The following is a 14,376-nucleotide window of genomic DNA, read 5'->3' as shown; positions in this document are numbered from 1 at the left end:
TTATTTCCAGTTAAAGGGGATTAATAAAGGCAGACGCTGTGAATCAATCTCAGGTCATTAAAGAAAAGATGAAAAATTTCATTTTATATAATTTGAGCTGCCCTGTAAATAGATGATTTTTCAGCATTATCTTTGGTATTATCGCCAATGTTTTCAACTATGATCTTAACACTTTCAGCATCTTATTTCCGCGTTTAAAATGCATACAATGAGTTAATTTCTGATGATTTACTCCAGATGAAACAATAGCTTTAATACATCAAATGAAAAGTTCATATATTAATAGATCTATCCCATATAATTCACTTTTGATGCCTCAACACTGTTCACCAAATGCAACATTAGTATATTCAACAACATCATTAAATATCTTTTCGTATGTCTGCCAATTTCCTCTGCCAAATGCTTATCATTGATAACAGCTCATTTATTTTTGTCATGTGTTGCTATTTCTGCTGTCTATATGATGCATTATTATTCTCAGTTTATATATGGAATTGAATCCATTACTGATCTGTGAGAAAACAAGAAATTTTGGCTAATGTTAGATTTTTTTATAATATTGATGGGTTTAAAGACTTTCGGTAGTAAAAAATTGATATAGATGTCATGTCAATCATATGGTTGCTAATGTATATCTATTGAGGCAAACTTTGGATATAAATTTTTAAAATTTTTATTATTTCTTAATTCGTTATACAAGGGTTATGTTTCAAAAAGAGTAAGAATAAATTTAAAAGATTGAAAAATAATCATGATGTTTATTATTAATATAAAACAATTATGTCTGCTGAAAAAACAAATTCAAGTAGTAATCAAGCAATATTAGTAGATGTGTTGATATTCCAATTGAAGGAGATCTGATTGGATGTGTAAGTTTCCTTAATTTGAAACAATTCAAATGTTCCAAACTAAATGAAAAAGAAATGTATGTAATTCCGTAATGACCATCTACTATACTGCAATGATATATGGAAACAAGGCATAAAATGACCGCGAAAAAGAAATGTCAAAAAAAATTAATCAAAATAAGTGAATTAGATCAAGACGAATAGGTTCCAATGATGGGAATTTCATAGGGATTGTATTGGTATATGGATTGTACGAATTGTTTGGATTCAATGGTGGAATGATTTCTAAACCAAAAGGTTTGAAATGTTCGGTAGGTGGGGTGGGCTGTGGTATGATCAACGGTGGTATTGAGAGTGGTTTTATCTTCGGATTGGTTTCGACCTCAGAAGATTTTATGACGGGTTGAATCGGAGTAGGGTCAAGCTGATTTCTTCTCTTAAGAAGCTTAATTCTGTTGCGAATCATCCACGATGATTTGTCAGGAAAGTACTTTACGAGCTTACTTTCTTTTTTGATATTTTTGTTGTAGAGCATTATAAGTTTTTCATCATCTTCTATGGTAAACTTATTGACCTGGTTTTTGTTTAACCGATTTATGTAGTCTTTTATCTGTCTTGGCTGATGATTCAACTTTTGGGCAATTTGCAACGCATCTAAATTTTCCTTGAGTAACTCATCGATGATTTCTTTATCATGTGGAGAAAGGAAATGGCGGGTTACTCTTCTTCGATTGTTCTGTGGATCCTTAGATGATTTACGACTCCTAAGCATCAAAAAATTATTGAAATGATACACTGAAAATTATTGTTTATGAAAATATTAAATAAGAGTATGATTGATTTTAAAAATGTTAGTTTGCTACATAGTTAGACATAAATGTTGGAAATGGATCGATTTTGTTATCGTTATTTATTCAAAATTGAAAGGATTTTATAAATTAATAAAATTTATGCAAAACTGATGAGTGTATATATGTATACTAAAATGATTGATATACTTATTTAAAGGTACATTCACTATTTTTGACAAAATTTTAAATTTTCATGGGGTTGTAAATCTTATAATAACTAGATGAATAAGGAATAAATCCCAGTATGATGTGCATCATTATATTAAACACTATATGTAAGCCTTGTAATTCTATTAACACTTATGAAGATCTATAGTATTTGAGCAGATAAATTTGATAATTTCCAAAACTCTTATATTTCAAAATTAAAGTGTGCGAATGCATTTAAATGAGAGCAAAAAGAGAATGATGCTGTTAAAACTAGGTGTTAATTTCCAATTATTTCGCATCACAAGAACTACCCAGTAAATTCGGCTATTTTTCTTTGCAATTATTTTCTATTTTACATATATTATAATGGTTAGGGTTTGAAGAAAAGTTACTAGAGAATTATTGATTTTTGAAATAATGCAGAATTTTACTTGAAGAAATCATTAATTTATGAGCTCCAAATTGCTAACCATGACGAAGAATCATTAAATTTGCTACAATTAAATACATTTATTGCCGAATTAAGATTATTGAAATTAAAAGTTTGAAATATTGCCTTTTTGAATAAAAATTTAAATTTGATTATATAATCATGATAATATATTATTGAAATTAAAAGAAAATATTTTAAACCATTCAAATATTTTGAATGTCTTATCAATTTAAAATATTAAAAGATAGCTTGATCTTATCATCATTAGTTGTTATCAAAGTTTTCTTCTTTTGATGAACAACAGTAAATGATTTGTTAATTACTTGTCTTCCTTTTTCGCAGCAAAATCGAAAGTTATGATGATAATCTTGCTGTCAATTTTGAAACTCTCTGATTTACAAGTAAGCATTCCTTTGGAAAAGCAGTCCTATTCTGTTTTCAAGATATTTTAAAGCCTCCATTTCATACAATGCGCAGATCTATTCGAAATTGCAAGAACTCTCAAGAAAAATGCAGCAGCAAAGAAGATTCCATAGTTTCTAGCATCAAAAATTTACAACCTTAATACAACAGTTAAAGAGAAGCTCGATAAGAAAATATTTAACCATAAAGCTGGAAACTATTCGATATCTACTATTGGATATAATAAAAAGTTAATTGTAACATATTTTACATGCTATTTGCTGACTCTGTTCCATTATATTACCATATATATCTTTTTGAAATCTAAAAAAATTTTACGATTTTAACCATGTGTTGTTGAAATCATATATCAATCTTAGCTAAAGTATAGTTTATGAGTCTGTCACCAACTAATGTATGAATTTTCAAAAATGTCAAATATGTTCATTTTTTCTGTATATTCAGCCATAATTTCATGTATTTATACTATTCAACTATTATTTAATATTTTTATCGATTTAAATATATGATAAGATGCTTAGTTCTCCCGGAAAACGATTTTTAATCACAATTTTAACTTTCCAAAAAAAATTCGAAAATAAAAATTCCTCTCAATTTTCTAAATTTTCTAACTAGCCAAATCTCTAGCCAAATTTTTTTTGGCCCGTATAAATATTGTTAGGCACTATATAGGGATGCTATTTATCCTATTTTCATCCCATTTTACTGTTATCGCCTAGTGAATGTACCTTTACTTATTTAAGGTGCGACTCAAAAAGTATTATCGTCATCAATAAAAGATTTTTATAAAAATGCATAGCAAATCTTATGACGAATTCTGTGATACTAATTTTGGATCGAATTAATCGAATTTTTTAAATTGTGACGATGGAAAATTTTGATGTTGTTTTTAAATTGCAACAATTTATTATGAACAAATAAAAAAATTCAGATAAATTGAAAAAATTCATTAGCGAATAGATGAAATGCGAAATTAAATCTTTTGGGCCGATAGAGATGGTTAATCATATTTATCGAATTTTATTGTCAAACCTTATTTTATTCAGAATTTCACACTGTGGAAATTATCGCTGTTGATACGATTCTTATAATCTTTCATGGAAACGTCTCAAAATTCTGTCTTCATTCGTAGTATTTACAATGGCACCTACGAATTTTCGGAATTTACTATCATGAACTACAAATTCAACTGTAGTTATGATCGTAATTAATGAATATCATATAGTTTTGCATTTCCTAGCTTGAATTCTTAGGTAAGGTATATACTAGTAGTAGTTTCCTATGGAAAATAGATAAATTTTCATTCTCACGCAAGATTTTAAAAATTTTCTGAAGATTTTTCAGGAAAATTATAATCAATAAGAGTAAATAAAGTAAATACAGAGAGCCAAAAGTATTTATTTTAAAATAAAATTTGATAAAAAATTATGGCTGAAGATTTGGTGTTGTAGTTGGAGTAGGTGGGATTGGAGTTGGTGTTGGTGTTGTTGATGAGTGGCTGCACTTGAATCCCTTGCATGCAATAAGTACAATGATCAAAATGAGAACAATGACGCAAACAATGCCGATAAGATACCAACGATATCTCTCCCAGCACATCTTCCTCTTTACACGTGTAGCTGATCTTTCGTATTCCTTAGCGTTAGCTGCCATGACTTCTGCCTTTTCATTCATTGTTTCAATCTTGTCACCACGAAGGAGAGCATTTTGCATGGCTTCTGTCATTGTTTCCTGTGTTGCTGCGATGTTAGATTTGATTGTGCGGATTTTATCATTGTTAGTTGAAGTAATAAGGGATTGGATTTGGGATCCGAACTCCTGTTGCATGCCGTAAGCTGGAACTATTCTCCACATACGAGCATATTGAAGGTTAAATCTCTTTTGAACGTTCTCAAGGAATTCGAAAGCGAGCTTAGCCTGAACGGATGTTGCACCAGCAGCAATGAAGTTAAGTCCTTGCTGATCATGGATAACAAAATAGCGGTATTGGCCCTTTTCTGTCATAACTTGAGATTGGTTTGGATCCATTTTACCAATTATATCAACAATTGCAGAATCAAAGTTGCCACTTGTAATGGCTGCCTGGGCTAAAATTGTATTGCCGCGGCAGACTGCTGCATAGTTAATATTGTTATTGCTGTTCGACATTGACAACGATAATATAAACTTTTCAATTTCATCACCCGATAGAACTCATAAAATATTATATTACCTCATATTTGCCAATGGCTTGCTGTAAATAAGCAAAATGTGTGCTAGTTTCTCAAAAAAAATGATGTAACTTTGAAAGATATTCCTGACATTTGGGATTTCAGGCATAAGAGTGTGAAGGTTAACTTCGTTTCCAGAGATAATTGGAGTAGTTCTCTTAATTGGTCTAAAACTTTATGATTTAGCGGTTAATTTGAAATAATTTCATGAAATAACTATAAGAGAATGATGATGTGTTAAATGATTAAACAGTTTATTGAATATATAAAGTAATAGTACATTTTAAAGTTCACAAATAATATCGAATTGGATCAATACAAAATATCTTATTCTTCTTCCTCGGTATCCTCATCACCACCGAACTCTATGCCTTGTAAAAAGTCAATCATCTCTTCTTCTGTGGCAACATCGAGTGGTGTTGAGCCAGAAAGCGATTTTGCGTGTGGATCTAGTCCGAAATCAATCAAAACATCAGCAATGTCAACATTTCCACTCATAGCCGCAGCGTGTAATGGTGTTTCTCCCATTTTGTTTGGTTTCTCCTTATCAATATCCATATCAATGAAATAAGCAAATGTTTCGACATCTCCAGAGTAAGCAGCGAACCAAATGTTGGTTGTCCCATCTGCTTCACGTAGAGGATCAAGTCCTTTTTCAACCAAAAACTTGACAACGTCGAGATTTCCTCCTTGAGCTGCATAATTGAGAGCATTCATCTGGGAAGAGTCAACGGCATCGAGTCTGGCACCTGATGCGAGAAGAAGCTCAACAGTTGAAAGGGATCCGCCGAGAGCAGCAAAATGAAGGGCTGTATCTCCTTTTTTATGGGAATGGTTGACGTCAGCGCCGTTCTTAATGAGGAACTCTGCAACATCGTCGTGGCTGTTGAGGCAAGCGATCTGTAATGCGGAATATCCTTCTTCATTCTCAAGATTGATGGATTTCGGTTTGATTTTTGCGTAGTATTGGACTGCTTTGAGATTTCCTGACTCGGAAGCTTCTACAATATCCTTCTCATCTGGAAGAAGTAAAAATAATTTTTCTTCCAAATCTTTTGATTGGGAAGATTCGGATTTCGCACGTAATTTCTTCTTGTTCTCTTCGTTCTCTTTCTTGAGTTCGGCATTCTTCTTTTCTAATTCTTGTATTCTCTTCTCAAGTTGTCTAATATCGCCTCCTGTCCTTGCTGTAACAGGACGAGCATCAAGAAGTTCTCTTATGACTGGACAAATGCGAAGTGGTGAAACTGTACTTGCTGCATCGAAGTATCCAACCGGGCCAATATCTAAAACTGATAAAATTTTGGCAGCTTCCTGTCCTTTCTTCTCTGCAAGTTTGGAAACAAGTTGATCTGCTTCTTTGAGAGAAAGATGCTCGTTTTTCTTTGAAACAATGTTGCAAATTCCTTGCATTGGAAGATCGTAGAAAGAATCTTCCTCAATACACTTATTGAAAACAACAGCAAGCATATCTTCTACTCCAGATGTGTCGCCTCCTGTTTCATAACATTTCTGATATTTTGCACAAAGCCTTGATACTGCCATGCTTAATTAAACGTGCACGATGTCACTTTTATATTTGATTTTTGATATCACTGTCCTTAAAGTTATTTCATATATCTGTATTAATTCATGTGTTTGATTTCTTGTATCTAAATTGAAATATTGACTAAACTGGAGGAAATTTATTATCAATTTGTGAATTATTAGCAAACTGTATTAAAACATCAACTTCACTGTTAGTTAACTATTCTATTTTGTAATATTAAGAATTTTTTATATGAAAATTATTTCAGATAATTGCGTTCATATGCCCAGAGTGATTTGTTCACAATAATATTTATGTTAATACTTATACTATTCTCTGCATTGACCATGGAGCTAAAGCTTCAGAAAACCCTCTCATTTGAAATGATTTTGAACAATTACACAATTGGAATCGCTTTTATGGTTAAATTTAGGTTCTAATGCATAATATTTCACATATTCTCAGTCAAATACAAATCGTTATAACTATCCTAGGTTTATTCGATCTGATATTACAATAATATAGATTAATTTTTGTTCAAAAAAAGGTAATGAATCATATAACGCATATGTGTTTGCTAATCATTATCTCATTTTACAAATTAGGACATAATTTTCATACGAACACAAAAAAATTGATGAAAACAGTCTTTCTCAACATCTCGAAGCAGATTCTTTCAAATTGATCTCATAGAATATAAAATGTATAAATTTTGAATGGCTGATTCATTACTTCGCTGACACTTTTTATTGCATTTCAATCAATCAATTGAATCAGCAATTCTCTCAAATTTTTCCATTGTGAAAACAACAAAATATTGGTCTCTGGTATGTATATAACAACCTTGTCGGAATCGGCGTACTTTAAAACTTTAACAATTTTGTGAAGAATTTGATTTGAATAAAATAGGATGATTTCGTTTCATGACCTCCCAGGAGGGTGTGCTCCATGTCTATTACGATCTCCTCCCATTATATGGTGACTATATAGATGCCTATGACTCCATCTATAAGATCAAAACACATGATGAATCCGAGATCCTCGAAATTTTTCAGAAGATCAAAAATGTTTTGATTGGAAAGTACAAAATTCCAGTCATGCAACTTCTGAAGGATATCGATCAGGCTAGTAAGTACAGGCTCAAGTATCTTAAATCATTATGGGCTCTTTTCCGTATGATTTATGATGCATATCATCCAATTGAGAAAATCGACAACTATGTCGAGTCATTCCCTAAAATCATCAACCACAACATCCAAACTGGTAAGGAAATATCATTCTCTCAGTGTCTTACCGATGGATTAGTTGATGAATTCTTATATGTCTATGAAGAAGGAACATTGTTAGAGGCTGTAATGAATGATGACCTTGATACATTCAAAGAAAAGGTTCAAGCATCAAAATTTGATGTCTCTCAAACAGTTTGGCATCCATTCGAATTTGGTTTAAACGTCCTTGAGATTTGCTCATACTTTGGCTCAGAAAAGGTCTTCAAGTACATTCGCTCAGAATATAACTCAAAGATCTCACCAAAATGCCTTGAGTTGTCCTTCATTGATGGAAATTCCCAAATTGTCAAAGAATGCATGGCAAATCAGAAACCTACCAATGAATGTATCTACAATTCCTGTGCGGCTCACCAGATGGACTTCATGATATACTTTTTGAACAATGAAGATTACAAAATTATTCCAAGAACATGCGCAAAGTTCAGGAACTTGCAAGCATATCTTCTCTGTATTGACTTAAATGAGAACATCAACAAGAACCTTGAGTACTCACCACTGTTCCATATCCCACACATCTGCGAATTATTAATTCAGAAAGGAGCAAATGTCAACGCGAAAGGTGAAGATGGAAAGACCCCTCTCCACTACACAATCGAATACGATAACGTTGAATTTGCTTCCTTACTTATCAGAAACAAAGCAGAGGTTGATGCAAAGGATAACTCTGGCTACACACCATTGCATAGATGCGCAATTTACAACAGTACAAAAATTGCAAAAGTTTTATTGGAAAATGGTTGTAAATATGATGAAAAAGTTAAGTACAATGAATACGCTCCATTACATTTAGCAGCTGAATACTGCCATCCTGAAATAGCTTCTCTATTAGTTAAAGCAGGTGCTGATGTTTCATCCGTTGATTCCTGTGGTGATACTCCTTTACATAGAGCTGCAATGTCGAATTCATTCGAAACTGCGAAGATTTTAATAGAAAATGGATGCTCAATTGATGCAAAAGATTTCTACGAGTACACAGCATTGCACAGAGCAGCCATCTACAACAGTACAAAGACAGCTGAGATCCTTATCGAATGCGGTTGCAACGTAGATGCAAAGGACTCAAATAACTGCACACCATTGCATAAAAGTGCTGAATACAATCAATCAGAAATTGGTCAACTCTTGATCAGTAGAGGTGCTGACATCAACGCTGTTAATGGCAGTGATGAAACACCTTTGAATGTTGCCATATCTGATGCAAAGCATGGCATGATTCAGACTCTTATCGAAAACGGAGCAGATTTGAATCTTGGAAATAAAATCAGTGAGCATAGACTCAAGGTTGTTTTGGGTCACTGCAGCTTAGCAATTCAGCAAATTTTCTTCAGTAACAATGCAGCGAAATACCAGATTTCTTCGTAATTTTATATTATTTTTTTGTAAATAAAGAAAACAGCGATATATTAGAAAATTTATGTTTTTCAGATCGGGCTGATTTATATCATTAATATTTATGGAAAAATTAATTTCATAGATTTCTAATTTTGTTATAAATCCTTATATCTGGTGCATTATCTCTGTATATTGTCGAGTTAATATGATAGAAAGTATTGCAATCCTTAATTTATGGGTTATGTTGCGAATATCCAAAATCAAAAAGGAATTTTCAAAATATCGCTGAATAACTATGATAAGTTTAAACAACTATAGAATAATTTTAAATGGTAAAGAAATAATAACGCAATAAATATAAATTATATTATTTGTAACGAAATAATATTCATTGAACAACTGATTGTCACAAAAACAGTGTTAAATTGAATTGATAACAGTGCTATTCCTTCTCCTGCGGCGATGTGCAGTACTTTTAGGTGTCGAACCAATATAATTTTGCTCGTATTTGTCTTTGTTGGAGTGCAGATACTTTGATAAATCCATTTGTAATAAAACTGGTTCTTTAAACGTTCCTTTATATGGTTCTTGTTTGTGAGTCAAATGCAAGTTCATTCTGATGCCAACTGGGCCAACATCATGATCTTCCATTATTAATGGAAGTGTATTTAATGTTACAACATCGATTGGAAGTAAAATGAATGGAATATTAACTGTTCCGATAACTTCATCATCAAATATTGATTTTCTAACTAATTTGATGATAAGTTTGGCATTTGTAACATCAAAAGTTGTAAGATTATATGATTTGGAGCAGTGTTCCGCGACTTTGTAATCAATTTCGTATTTCTTTGTCAGATTCTTCTCTGGGCTGATAATATGATATTCAAGAGTTGAGCCCACATATGTACTATCAGTAAATATGAATCCGCTGATATGAAAATAGAGAGTTGCCTTGACCATTGATTGAAAGAGAATAAAAAAAATAAATTGAATAAATTTTTGTGAGGCTCAAAAAAACCTGATGTGAGCAACAATCATTAGATCGAAATTAAATATTTATTTACATTTTATTACGAATTTGACAATTGAGAATGATTTCAATTATTGAAACAAAAAAATATTGTGTGAAATTAGATAATTTTGCTAAAACAATTAAAAATAATTAATATTTAAAGACGATAAAATTTGATTGAAATTTTGCAACTCATATGTAATAAATTTGAGCATTATTTAAGATGATTTGAATTTGATGGACTAGAAAATCAACTGAAATTTTATTTCAAAACTATTGAATCAAGAATGTAATCCCAAGAGTATTGACAGTGTATTACGACAATATATCAATTCAAATTAGAAAATTGATCGTAAGAAATTTCAATGAATCGATAAAATTTTTAACGAATAAAAAAGTATCTGCAAATAGGTACAAAAATTAAAACGTGAAAATTCGAATTATAAATTTTCTTCTCAAATATCCGTCTTTGTTTTCATGAATGTTATTGATTCATTAAGTTGTATGATGCGGTTAAAATCTTTCTCAAAATTGAGAATTGTTTCAGATTGAAATTCCATCAAACACTTTGAAATCTCATCAAACTTTTTCCAAACAAAACATGATCGATTCTGAACCCCTCCTATCCAACGAAAAAGTAGAATCTGATGAGGACTATCGTCTAGGTGGAAGATCTCCTATTGCTACACTATTCTCGCTCCTGTCTGGTCCATTGCTTTTTCAATTCATCAATTGTTTTTATGAAGTAATCAACACAAAATGGGTTTCAAAAGGTATCGGTGAAGAAGGATTGGAAACACTCTCATCTTTGTTTATTTTTGATATTATTATTTTTTCATTCGATAACTTGCTCAATGTTTCGACAAGCTCGCATATGTCATATCTAATTGGGCGTGGAACATCACAAGATGGTAATCAATTGATTGCAGATATGTTTCGTGTTGCAATGATTTTAGCCATTATCTATCCAGCGATTTGCCTATCATCAATATTTTATATAGTTAGATTGATGTCTGAATCTTCAAAAATTGCTCATAATGCTTTCAAGTATGAATGCATTTCAGCTGGATGTTCCATAATTACGTTCACGTTTTCCGTTTTGTGTGGGTTATTGGAAGGAGAGGGCCGAACATGGTTATTTGGCTTAATGCAATTGATTGCTATTGTTCTTGATATGTGTTGTTTCTTACCTTTATTCTTAATGAAGCTTCACTTCGGAATTTGGGCTGTTGCTTTATCACAAGTTATATCCCAGTCAATACCTATGATAATATTAATGGTGCTGCTTTGGAGTGGAAAACTTTCAATCAAAATTAAATTTTCGATGTTATTCAATAAGTTCAGTAATGAGACAAAGAATGCTCTGAAGGTTGGCTTTGCTTCATTTGTGTTGAACCTTTCTGAAGTATTCCCTGAATTTGCTATGCAAAAATTTATTATTCTTGTTGCTGACCATGTTAATCTTCGTGATCCAGTTTTAGCGTCATGGTATATATTTGGATGTTTGTACTCTATTTCTTTATGTGTAATGATCGCTTTCGATAGTGCTTATATGCCATCAGCTTCTTATGCATATGGAAAACGGCAATACAAGAGAATTGTAAAGCTCACACTTCATTCTCTATGGATTACACTTGTTTATGCATCTATTATCAGCTCAATTATCATTATTTTCCCGACAACAATTCCATCATTTTTCACAAAAGATGAACAAATCCTTGGGGCATTCAAGAACTATTTATGGGTAGCCTTTTTATCGATACCGCTATATCCAATCCCACCATTAGTCATCTCCTTCTTCCAAGCAATCAAACGACCAACTCCTGCAACAATTATATCCTTATTGACAACATTGATACCGATGCCCGTATTTTCGGCTATATTTTACTATACGCATCCATCATCATTGCGGTGGATATACAGTACTTATATTGCCGCTGATATTTTATCTGGATTGATCGCAATTATTGGTATTTTACCTATCTTCATCAAATTATCGAAGTTGAATGATGGAGATAAGTTCGATGATGAAGAAAAAGCAGATGAAAATCAGCAGCAGAGTGTAAAAAGCATTGAAAGTATAACAAATTAACTATATTAGCTTGTTTATAGAGAGAATAAATGTTATATATGAATAATAAAAAACAAATATCCTGTTTTTGACTATAGGGTAAAATATAATTTCCATTTCTCAATATTTGTTAGCAATTCAATGATATTTATTAATAATATGAAAAATAAGATACATTTATGGAGATCGAATTTTCCAAATTTTTTTCATTTTTATAAAAATGAAGAATTTTTTCTTAAAAACAGTTTTCATATTTTTATTTTCGAAAAAAATTTGGAAAATTTCCTGAAATTAATCTAACTTATTGCAATTACTTATGTTATGCTTTATCATAAAAACGCTTTTAAAAGCTGTTAGACAAGAATAATGGAATCTTTTTTGCTCAATAATAACCCAATGAGCATATCCTGATGAAAAATGCTCACAAAATGTAAAATTGGGATGCATCAGTCTTCTAAAATTTTCATTTTAATGGAAGCACTCTTATCTAAGTTTGCTAATCCACCATCAAAACTCGTCAAACAATTTCTTGAACTATGTACCATATCTAATGGATTCTTAGATATAAATATAGTTACAAAATATATCGTAGATTCTCTTTCAAAGATAGGAATCGAAGCAAAGATTGACGAAAATCAAAATATTACTGCAGAAATTGCCAAAAATCTCGATTTTAAACGTACAATTGCACTTCATACTCATCTAGATGCCACACGAATTGGAGAATTAACTGAAATCCAAGTAGAACAAAACGATTCAGACTACATTATTAAATCAGAGAAATCTAACTTTGCCGCTTCTACATTTTTTGCTATTACTACAATGTTAAACGTTGCAAATGAAAGTTCCAATTTCAAACACGGCCCAATTCTTTTAATTTTTACAGTTAATGATGAGCTTTCATTGAAAGGAGCATCGTTAATTCCAAAATGGCCTGCACTTTCATTCAACGCCTTAATTAATTTAAATTCATTTAATGGAGACGAAATTGTTGTAGGAGGACCAATAGGCAAGAACTTCAATATCTCAGTAAAAGCAGATTTCCACGATCCAGAAGAGAACCAATGCGTTGTTTCTGCTGTTTGTAGTGGATTAAACGGTGGATGCGTTTCTGACGTAAATGCTAACGCCGTACAGTGGGCATCCTCTGTTTTATTCCAACTCTCGCACTCGCAGATACCTTTCAGACTGATATCTCTTGAATCTGGAGATTATCAATACACTGTTTCGACAAATTACGACTTAAAGATACTTGTTCCTAAAGAAAAAGGCGAAGAAGCAGTAAATATAATACATGCAGCTCATATGGCCTCTGTAATGGAGTATGTTCGCTCTGATTCTTCGAATTTCAACACAATAATTACAGAAATCCAGCCACAAAAGGCACTTTCAGTTGAATATACATTAGCTATAACTAATTTCCTATCTTTGTTACCCTCAGGAGTTATAACAAACTCCCTTCCTTACCAAGGATTTGAAACAGCATCTAATATCGGAAAAGTGACAATAAATTCTGAGAAAATTGAGATTCTTTTACAAGGATTAGCCATGGCATCAGGCGGTATGGACAGAGTGACTAAGATCATCAAGGCCGCTGCAAGGACATCGAAGCTAAACATCACTGTCGAAGAGAAAGATAATTGGCCGCAATGGGGACCAAGAAGAAGAGGATTTTTAGTTTCTATACTGATGTCTACAGGAAAAGAGCATTTCGGAAAGGATCTTAAGTTGGGATTGATGCCATACGCTATTGCTCCATCAGTATTATATGATAATGGATACGACGAAGCTTCTTACGCCGCAATTGGACCAAAGATCTCAAATTTCAGAGCTGTTGGAGAGTCAATTTCAACAGATCAGATCGAGAAATGGGCAGAATACGTCATCTCTGCTATCAAAAATCTCGCTTGACCTTTATTATTTTATGTAAATTATTAATATTAATAAAATGATTGTCTTTAACAAATAATCAGCTAAATTTTTATGCGAATTTACTAAATAATAAGCTAAAATTCTTAATTTATTTTAAAAAACATGAATTTCAAATTCAATTGCCTGAAATATGATGAAATTTGACAAATTGGCAACGAAATTCAATAGAATTGGCATAGTATATTTCAAAATCAATCGAAAACATCTTAAAAATCAGTAATATTTATAAAATTTTATTTTTATTAATTAAATTCAATACTTAACATTAAAGTTACAGAGTTTTGTACACAA

At 31.8% G+C, this 14,376-nt stretch overlaps 7 protein-coding genes across 7 annotated transcripts, besides 1 other annotated feature; 3 read left to right on the top strand and 4 right to left on the bottom strand.

Annotated features, from left to right (window-relative positions):
- Positions 1-495: 495 nt before the first annotated feature.
- TVAGG3_0431860 (homeodomain-like family) lies at positions 496-1,669 on the bottom strand (the record flags this gene model as incomplete). The annotated part of the gene is made up of 1 exon (XM_001313180.1): positions 1,024-1,623. One exon carries the CDS (start codon positions 1,621-1,623, stop codon positions 1,024-1,026), a length of 600 nt encoding a protein of 199 aa, XP_001313181.1.
- Positions 1,670-1,855: 186 nt separating this feature from the next.
- Positions 1,856-3,440: a mobile genetic element.
- Positions 3,441-4,119: 679 nt separating this feature from the next.
- On the bottom strand, positions 4,120-4,899 carry TVAGG3_0431840 (SNAP receptor protein; the record flags this gene model as incomplete). The annotated part of the gene is made up of 1 exon (XM_001313179.1): positions 4,134-4,856. One exon carries the CDS (start codon positions 4,854-4,856, stop codon positions 4,134-4,136), a length of 723 nt encoding a protein of 240 aa, XP_001313180.1.
- Positions 4,900-5,033: 134 nt separating this feature from the next.
- Positions 5,034-6,736, bottom strand: TVAGG3_0431830 (cysteine S-palmitoyltransferase protein; the record flags this gene model as incomplete). Its single annotated transcript, XM_001313178.2, has 1 exon — positions 5,246-6,463. One exon carries the CDS (start codon positions 6,461-6,463, stop codon positions 5,246-5,248), a length of 1,218 nt encoding a protein of 405 aa, XP_001313179.1.
- A 623-nt stretch (positions 6,737-7,359) lies between these two features.
- On the top strand, positions 7,360-9,134 carry TVAGG3_0431820 (spectrin binding; the record flags this gene model as incomplete). The annotated part of the gene is made up of 1 exon (XM_001313177.1): positions 7,370-9,097. The coding sequence occupies one exon, from the start codon at positions 7,370-7,372 to the stop codon at positions 9,095-9,097; it is 1,728 nt and encodes a 575-aa protein (XP_001313178.1).
- Positions 9,135-9,358: 224 nt separating this feature from the next.
- Positions 9,359-10,032, bottom strand: TVAGG3_0431810 (uncharacterized protein; the record flags this gene model as incomplete). The annotated part of the gene is made up of 1 exon (XM_001313176.2): positions 9,488-10,030. The coding sequence occupies one exon, from the start codon at positions 10,028-10,030 to the stop codon at positions 9,488-9,490; it is 543 nt and encodes a 180-aa protein (XP_001313177.1).
- A 649-nt stretch (positions 10,033-10,681) lies between these two features.
- Positions 10,682-12,225, top strand: TVAGG3_0431800 (multidrug resistance protein YPNP-related family; the record flags this gene model as incomplete). Its single annotated transcript, XM_001313175.1, has 1 exon — positions 10,684-12,174. One exon carries the CDS (start codon positions 10,684-10,686, stop codon positions 12,172-12,174), a length of 1,491 nt encoding a protein of 496 aa, XP_001313176.1.
- Positions 12,226-12,624: 399 nt separating this feature from the next.
- TVAGG3_0431790 (cytosolix non-specific dipeptidase family) lies at positions 12,625-14,301 on the top strand (the record flags this gene model as incomplete). The annotated part of the gene is made up of 1 exon (XM_001313174.1): positions 12,625-14,064. The coding sequence occupies one exon, from the start codon at positions 12,625-12,627 to the stop codon at positions 14,062-14,064; it is 1,440 nt and encodes a 479-aa protein (XP_001313175.1).
- Between the last annotated feature and the right edge of the window lie 75 nt (positions 14,302-14,376).

The sequence above is a fragment of the Trichomonas vaginalis genome, chromosome V, assembly GCF_026262505.1.
Source record: "Trichomonas vaginalis G3 chromosome V, whole genome shotgun sequence".
Lineage (NCBI taxonomy): Eukaryota > Parabasalia > Trichomonadida > Trichomonadidae > Trichomonas > Trichomonas vaginalis.
This window is presented reverse-complemented; position numbering and strand designations above follow the sequence as displayed.